This window comes from Lactuca virosa, chromosome 9, assembly GCF_052849685.1.
Source record: "Lactuca virosa cultivar CGN04683 chromosome 9, Lactuca_virosa_CGN04683_v6, whole genome shotgun sequence".
Lineage (NCBI taxonomy): Eukaryota > Viridiplantae > Streptophyta > Magnoliopsida > Asterales > Asteraceae > Lactuca > Lactuca virosa.
The window spans coordinates 44,198,455-44,207,816 of record NC_136434.1 but is presented as its reverse complement, the minus strand read 5'-3'; the positions used below and the strand labels follow the sequence as shown (position 1 = coordinate 44,207,816).

General features: G+C 33.2%; 1 protein-coding gene across 4 annotated transcripts; it reads left to right on the top strand.

Moving 5' to 3' along the window:
* Positions 1-5,935: 5,935 nt before the first annotated feature.
* LOC145138876 (E3 ubiquitin-protein ligase SINAT2-like) lies at positions 5,936-8,371 on the top strand. 4 transcript variants are annotated; one of them, XM_079072890.1, is made up of 4 exons: positions 5,936-5,994; positions 7,053-7,355; positions 7,426-7,803; positions 7,910-8,371. In XM_079072890.1, the coding sequence occupies exons 2-4, from the start codon at positions 7,158-7,160 to the stop codon at positions 8,228-8,230; spliced, it is 897 nt and encodes a 298-aa protein (XP_078929016.1). In that variant the 5' UTR covers positions 5,936-5,994; positions 7,053-7,157; the 3' UTR covers positions 8,231-8,371. The 4 variants fall into 4 exon arrangements, with proteins under 4 accessions (XP_078929016.1, XP_078929015.1, XP_078929018.1 ...); XM_079072889.1 differs by lacking the exon at positions 5,936-5,994 and adding an exon at positions 6,002-6,137; XM_079072892.1 differs by lacking the exon at positions 5,936-5,994 and adding an exon at positions 6,170-6,311.
* The last annotated feature ends 991 nt before the right edge of the window (positions 8,372-9,362 follow it).

Below are 9,362 nucleotides of genomic sequence, written 5' to 3'. Positions count from 1 at the left end.
GGTTATGACGGGAGGTTCAAACTGTTAGATATTTTGGGACCACTAATAAATATATATAAATAATGTTATCATTAATTTTATATTATTATGGAAATTATATAAAATTGTTGATGGACCGATTTTATTAATAAATAAAGATATACACTTACCATGTTTATCTTATGGGTTGAGTTCCCAGTTTGACTCAAAATCTCTTAAATCCCTAATATCTCTCACATTCGGTTATATCTCCATCTATATAAATACGTGATGAGAAACATATTTACAATATACAAAAATACATACAAGAAAATCGGTTTAGGGCTTGCTGTGGGATTTAGAGAGGGTTCTTGAGATCAACTGGAAAACCCAACCCTAGCTCTTCAGATACGAAGATCATAATGAAATCAAGTATGTAATCATTATTTCAGGTTTAAAGTTTTCATTTAACAGATTCGAGATTAAGATCTAAAGCTACCGCGTTTATGTTTTTGGCTATCAAAATAACCAACAATTGGTATCAGAGCCTACTCGAATATGTTATTAGAAATTTATAAAATTGCTTTTTGAATTAAAGATACCCGTTTCTTCCATTGGCGTAGATCTTCCCTTTTATGTGCATTTTTTGTCCATGACGCCAAAGAAAAAAAAATAATGAAACCAGGAAGTGATCACATGTCATTTATATGGATTTTTTTGTAATCAATTTGACAAGAAAGAAATCAATAACCTTATGTTTTATTTAGGAAATGATCACATGTATATCAATTCTATTTTATTTTGGGGACCTATTTATTTTGGGGACCTATGGATATGCATGTATTATTATTATATTGCATTATTATAAGTTTAAGTTTTACATGTGTTATGTATAATTTGGGTGAAAGATGGCACAACTCATTTTTAAGGACTTTTAATTTTAAGCGCCAATAACTTTCTTTAGTCCCTATGAGGTTAATGTTTGGATGTCGGCATTTTTTTTTGGGACTATACAACCACTCACATGAATATGTTATATCCTATGTAGTCAATAGCGGCGCTATAGCGGTTAGCGGAGGTAAGGAAACACTATTTCAAAATAGCGGTTTAGAATAACGGTGGCGCTATTAGCGCCGCGATTTACCGCTATTTACCTCGATTATGCTCACCGCTATAGCGAAGCTATAACCGCTATTTGAATAAATTCCATTTTTGGGCTATTTTACATAAAAAAAAACATTTTTTTTGTGCCATTCCATTGAATAAAATTGTTTTTTCTTAGCCGGAACCAAAACTTTTGTGTCATTCCATTGAATAAAATTGTAATTTTGTGACTGTCATGACTTCCATTGAAACCATGTATGTGTTGTCTTGCTAATTGTGTTGAAAACTTGAAGTACTACATTATGATTAACTATCAAATTGCTTAATCATTTTATTTGATAACTGTAATTGTGTTAAAGTATGATAAAATAGTAAGTATTGCATATGTTTTCTTGTTAATTGTGTTAAAGTATGATTAACTAGGGCATTGGTAACCGATCTGTGAAGTATGATTAACTAATTATGATATGTGAAGTATGATTAACTAAATATGATATGTGGATTATGATTTACTGATTAACTAATTAACTGGATTGGGTTGAACTTTAAAGTAAGATTTATTGATTAATACTCTAATATATATAAATTCTAAATAATATAAAAAACGCTATATCACCGCTATACCGCCGCGAAAACCGTGATTTCAAATAGCGGCGGGTGACCGCTATTATATTTTTGACCGGGATAACTGCTTAGGTTATATCACATATGACTTCAATTTAAAACAAGAGATTATATCAAATTTTGGGTTCTAGAAAACTAATCATATAGCATAATGGGTGTTTTAGTATCACACCTCCTTCATATTCTGGATCACATATAGATTAATTTTCTTTTAAGTTTGTGCATTTTACAATGCTTTTGTGATTTTGTACGTGATTAAGTAATGCTAATTTTTCTGCTCCAAGTTTCAAACAATATGTTATTGCTTTGCCGTTTCGTTAACAACATAATTATGGTTACAAATTAACCTTTTAGACTTTATTATAGTAAAGTATTATTGGAGTAGAATTATCCTTATGTATTATATGCTTTGGTTTTGGGCTACCTAATATATTAACAATCACGATAATTTTACCAAAATAATCTCTATTATTTTAATCAATTTGGTTGTAAATACATTAAAGATTTTATGATATTGTTTATCTGAACTGTGTTCGACCTAAAGGTAGACACATTCAATATATTTCAGGTTAATTGTCAATAAACTACAATTATGACATGTTTATTTATTTTCAGAGTAAATTAATTGACACAATATATCGCCAAAGTGATCTCTTTTGTGAAAATTAATTACAGAGAACTTAAATTTTATAGTTTGTGTTTATTAATGCGGATATTAATCGACCCAAAGATAGGTTAATATTTGGTCGGATAAACACATGTTTGATATTAAATATGTGACAATTTTTAGGTTACATGTCATTAACAAGTCAATCCAAAGAGGGGCTTATTAATTGACATGATATATTGTCAATTCTTATTATCAAAATTTATAGTTTATGTGTTTATTAATGCGTGTATTAGCCGACCCAAAGGTAGACTGATATTTGGCCGAATAAACATATATGTGGTGATAAACATGTGGTGATTTTTTTTTGTTCCATGTGATTAATAAGTCAATCCAAAGAGGGACTTGTTAATTGACATGATTTTTGTCAATGTTTATCTCTAAAACAAGGATATCTCTTGCAAGTTAGTATTATTGTCCAAAGACTTGATATTAGTGTTGTGTTGATACCTTGTAACGATGTCATAAATTGAATTTATTGATTACGAATTATGGATTAATGAGCATAAAAATAGATTTGCTTATGTTTGAATTATGGTATTATACCTGTTAACATTGATCACATTTATGATTCATGTACTCAATGAGATTAACTTTAAGTAATCGAATGAATGCATTATGTTAGTTTTCAATTGCTTGGATGTTGACCTTGCATTTTGGATATAGCAACATTATTTGAGGATGTTGAGTTTGGGGGAGAAACAAAGTTAAAACATTGTCCTTAAGGAGGAATCAATCTTGATTCCTATTATTGATTTCGATAATATGCAGATTATGAATCAATGATTGACAATGTTATTCAATCTCCTATTCAAAATACACAAACTCAACAACTTCAACTTTGGATATCCTATGTGTGGTACCACATTTTTCATCAATTTATTATCTCTTTTGGTTTTGAGATAAATACAATAAATGATTTTGTGTATCACAGATTAAGTGGGAATAAATTTATCTTTCTGGTTTTGGGCAGATATCTACGAACCTAATTTTGGATCATAAGAAAGTAGCCAAATGGATTTTAAGATATCTATATATAACAAAAGGCTATATGCTCAATCATTGGAAATCAGATGTTTTGGAGATCATTTTTATTATGAATCTGATTTTATTAGATGCCAAAATAGTTATCGATCCACATCGGGATACTTTTACATTTTAGCATGATAAGCCATTTTGTGGAATAGACTTCAGTAGCTTCTTCCATAATGGCAACATAATTTGTAGCATGGAATATGGTTGCGGAAATTTGTCACGAGGCTACACATTATTGGTATTGAAAGACCACTAAAGTTGTGTCAATAAGTCAACAATGTTATATTCCAATAACAGAAGTTCTATTAAGTCAAAGCATATTGACATCAAGTTTCCTTCTGTTAATACAATAGTGCAAAATGGAAATATATATAACACATATGAACAAACTCCATGAAAGCGGATCCGCTCATAAAGGGATTACCTCCCTAAGTCTTTCATGAGCATACTACACACGTTGGTGTGATATTTGGTTTTAGTGAGAGTTTTATGGTGATTTATGTTTTGTTTAAGAACAATTATGTTTTTCTGTACAAAATTAAGAATTCGGTTAACTTCATTATTAGTTGCACTTATTTGAAGTTTGATCTCACTTCAATCTAAAGAGGAACTCGTTGGAAATCTATTTAGATTTTAAAACCACACATCATGTTTAATCTATGTCGTTAGTTATATATGTATATGTGACCATTGACGGGTTTAGTTGCGTAAATTGTAACGAAGACCGCTTTGATCCTATACTTGTATGATTAGTGGACGAGATTGTTTAAGGGTACCAATACTATGATAACATTCATTAAAGCGTTTATACAGTTATATATACATTTATGCATTCGTGGTCCAATGGGAGATTGTTGGATATTTTGGGACCACTAATAAATATATATAAATAATGTTATCATTAATTTTATATTATTATGGAAATTATATAAAATTGTTGATGGACCGATTTTATTAATAAATAAAGATATACACTTACCATGTTTATCTTGTGGGTTGAGTTCCTGGTTTGACTCAAGATCTCCTAAATCCCTAATATCTCTCACATTCGGTTATATCTCCATCTATATAAATACGTGATGAGAAGCAGATTTACAATATACGAAAATACATACAAGAAAATCGGTTTAGGGTTTGCGATGGGGTTTAGAGAGGGTTCTTGAGATCAACTAGAAAACCTAACCCTAGCTCTTCAGATACGAAGATCATAATGAAATCAGGTATGGAGCCAACGTTTGATGATGTAGATCGATGGCAGTGAAGATCGACCGAGTTAGTGCGTGTATTGATGATGCCTAAAGGTTTCAGAAAGAGTTTGAAAACGATCAAAAATGCAGATCGGCCGTGTTAATGGTCGATATTGTAAATATGAAACTTTAGAGTGCTCGACGATGATTTAGAAGGGAAGCGATGACGACTTGTCTGGGAAGGAGGCAACCAAAGGTGGTTATGACAGGAGGTTCAAACCAATTCTTGGGTGGAGGTTCGTCCGACAATGGCAGGCGGCGCTGGTGGAGATGAAGGGGATAGGTTGCGACATCGTTTCTACCTCCACCGGAACCAACGAATCTACACTTTACCACCAGATCACTTTCATCATCAACCTCTTTAAGCCATGATCTGAAACCATCGAGCCTCTTCTTGCCGTCAGAGTTAGGGTTACGGGGCCATCGTATGTATTTCTTGCTATGGACTGCTGGTGGTAACCTTTGATTACCAGAGAGAAAGAGAGAAAGAGGTGGGTTTTTTTTGGACTTTCCAAGGCAGACCCGATAGATAGTGGTGATGATCTGATGACAGTGGTGGTGGTGTCCGACAGGCGGCAGTGGTCCGACAAGTGGTGGTGGTCGGCAGCAATGAAGAGAGTGTGAGATGGAGAGAGATGCTGATCGGAAATAGGGAATAGAGAAAGAAGGTGGGTAGGTTAGTAGGAGGTGGGGTGTGATATTCCTTTTTCGTTTTCTTAATTAAAATAGTAAGAAAATTATTTAAAGAAACTAAAAAAGTATTAGTGAAGGGCATATTCGTCATTTCAAGTAAATATATGGACCCATCACAAAAAATGCAAATCATAGGGACCAAAATCACGCAAGGTATCCAAAATTCGACCACCGATGCACCACTAAACTTTTTTGGACCAAAGTCATATATTTTTGAAAACCACATTGACCATTTTTGCAATTTTGTCTATCTTTTCCAAGATTCTAAAAAACTCGCCATGGCTCCAACACTTGTACCTGTCGCTAAGTTTTACCAAAATGTCGTCTTAACTCATATATGTATATAAAAATGAATAATAGTTGAAAATATATATAAAAATATTAATTATATACAAAATTGCTGCTTTAAGTCACGCATGACAAACAACGTGACTCGCTAAGGCTTGGAAAAACTTGAGGCTTGACATCGCCGCCAAGTCACGCGTTACGTTATTTAGAACCTTGATTTTTTAAACAAGTTTAATTATATAATATTAATTGCCACGTACAAAATACCTAAAGAAAATTATGATTTTATATATTAGGGCTCGTATTTTAAAGATTTGATAGATGGAGACAGAAAAACAAAATGGTGACTCTTGCCTCTGAACTTTCTACTGTATGCGGGTAATATGCGTCGTTTCCGGACATGACTTTGTTTTTTTCTTCCATCTCTTGCTCATTTTGTTCCCTTTACTTTCCATCAAAATCTTGATTTTACTGGTTCATTAGATTATACGTTCGGACAATGTGCTTGATAATCGCAACTGGTATCTCCCTCTTTTCGCTCGTTTCGTGTTTTTGATTCTGGGTTCCTTGTTTCTAATTGTATTTTCCATCGTTTAGCTATTTAATTTCGTTTTTCGTATTGGGTTTTTGTGGAATTGATCGTCGGTATCTCGAAGGCAGATAAAAGGTCATAAAGTTATGGGATTTGAGATTGGGTATGAAATTGCGAATGTCAAAACTCAAACGGATATTATTTTCTAATTTATTATAATTATTAGCATTGTGAAAAGGGTATTTAGTGTCGGTTCACTGCCTTACCCTTTATGCTTGATCATTCAGATGCGCATTTGATCAGGTAGTCGGAAAAAAACATCCCAATTCTTCAATTTCGAAAACAGATTACAAGATTCTTTCTTTGTTTAGGGTTCGTTTGATGTTTATTTAAAAGCAAATTCATTACTCAATTGGATAAGCGTCTCTCAAAACTCAAAAGCAGGTCCATTTAGGGTTTTTGCAAATTTTAACTTATTCTAAAAGGAAATTCATGTCTTTGTGTTCCTCTTATGGAACTTGATTGATCTCAAATTCGTGAATCTGTGACTTTGTTCATGGAAAGAATCAGATTCCTTTCATTTTTGCCTACTTTCTTGGTGTCTTGCCAAATGCAGAATATTTGGTGGTTAGATGCTGATTGGTTTCATGTTTGGATAAAACTATTGTTGAGCTATCAATTTTCTGCCTGTTGTTTCCGTTAGGTTTCATCTTTTGATATTAATAGTTGTTGGGCTATCGTTTTTCTGCTAGTTATTGACTTATTTCTGTTCCAACTTATCACATCACCCTTTTCTTAAATGTTAAAGGTTCTTTTGTCACATGATATGATGTACTTTTAGATTCCATCATAAAATTCATAACAAGATGTTCTAAAACTTCCCTTTATGTGTTATATTTGACAGATGTTGCTAACAACAGTGGTTAAACTTTAAAGAGAGCAAAAACTTCTGGTTTTTCATCATGCTTTAAGTACTACAACCTTTTGCACTAAAATTCATTGATATAGAATGACTCGAGGTGGTGTTTGCAAAGAGGTTATTGAGTCTCATCCTAAAATTTTGAGGCATGATGTAGGAGATAAAAGCATAAACATCACAAAAACAAGTAGAGCAAATGAAAAGCATACAATGCCTTCAACTAATGTGGTGTATGAGCTTCTTGAATGCCCCATGTGCACAAAGTTAATGTATCCTCCAATTCATCAGGTTTGTTATATTTGTTTTACTTCTTGATTTGTTAAAGATTAAAAAAAATGCTAACTTTTTGATCATGTAGTGTCCAAATGGCCATACTTTGTGCTCAAACTGCAAATCAAAAGTTCATAATTGTTGTCCATCATGTCATTCTGAGCTTGGAAACATAAGGTGTTTGGCTTTGGAGAAAGTAGCAGAATCTTTGGAGCTTCCATGTCGCCATGGATGCCATGATATTTTCCCTTATTATAGCAAACTGAAGCACGAGCAAAATTGCCGATTTCGCCCTTACAATTGTCCTTATGCTGGATCCAAATGCTCGGTCACAGGTGACATTTCAAATCTTGTTGCACATTTGAAAAATGATCACAATGTGGACATGCATGATGGATGCACATTCAATCATCGATATGTCAAATCCAATCCACATGAAGTTGAAAATGCAACATGGATGCTAACTGTAAGTTGCTATATTTTATATGTCCATTCATTTAATAGGAAGAAATGAAAGTAAGATTTCATAATGAAAAAAGTTTTAACTAAGTAAATATATAATGAATGTGTAGGTGTTTAATTGTTATGGAAGACAATTCTGTTTGCACTTTGAAGCATTTCAACTGGGAATGGCTCCTGTCTACATATCATTCTTAAGGTTCATTGGTGAGGACAATGAAGCCAAAAATTTCAGCTACTCACTTGAAGTAGGAGGGTATGGACGTAAATTAACATGGCAAGGGGTCCCACGGAGTATTCGCGACAGTCACCAGAAAATTCGTGACAGTCAAGATGGTTTAATCATTCCCAGGAAACTCGCGCTTTTTTTCTCAGGTGGAAACAGGAAAGAACTCAAGTTACGTGTTATAGGCCGTATATGGAAAGAACAGTAAAAGCTAAAAGAATCCACTTTTTGCGTACATTCGGTTCTCAAGTGTGAGGGCATTTATGTGATTATGCTCGTGTTATATGGCGTATGTGAGTTGTTGTTATGTAAGATTCATGGGATTAAAGTAAGATATATCTTGTCTTTACATGTGTTGTGTTGGTAGTTTGTTTTTTGGCTGTGTTTGTTATATGGGATGGGATCCGGTATAACATGACAATGTAGACTGGACAATCTTTGTAGGGTTATTTTTGATGATAAGGATGGGAGGGTGTTTATTTTGAACATAAAAAATATAAAGAGAGAGCGAATCCATATATCACCTCATTCTACCTTTTTTTTATGGGAAAAAAATAAAGTAAAATTGTCACATTGACAAATGGTTTCACTATGGTTTCAATCCAATAAATGTTAAATACATATATGTATTGTTTTGGGGGTTATATAAACGGTTTTCTTTTGGAGAGCTTTAGCAAAAAAAAAAAAAAAAAGGTTGTTTGCAAATATTCCTTGTTCTCTAACCATTAAATCCAATATTAACTTTATCTCATCTTAATATGTTGAATGTCTCCTTAGTGTCAATAACAAACGGATCATCCCTTATGTTTTTTTTTATAACCATGTTGTCTTTATAGACCTCAATGTTTTTCCTTATATGGTCTTTAAACACCTTGTGTACCATATATCGATAGATAGCTCCTGTATTGTCGATGCGATTTTCATCAAAAAGTGCTTAGATTAGTGTGGAAGGATGTGTTGTCCTCGTGGGTTTTAGCTATATGGATTTGATGATATTCTTTATATGGATCAAGGAAGATCTTCCACCACAACCCTTCTAGAGACCACAACTTTTGGTTAATTTCTGACATTGTTTAGTAGTCTTTAATACAAGCCTTGTTAAGGTCTCCATAGTCCACACATATGCTAGGACCCTCCACATTTCTTAACCATGACTATATATACGATCCTCGGAGGGAAGGTAGACTCCATCAATATCCCAACTCTAGCCATCTCTTCGACCTCTTCATTGATGGCCATATTTTTCTCCCAGATTACATGCTTCTCTTTTGCTTTGTGGGATTGATCTCTAGGGTGAGGTTGAGTTTATCCTATGATAACTTTCTGAAAATTCCTTCCAT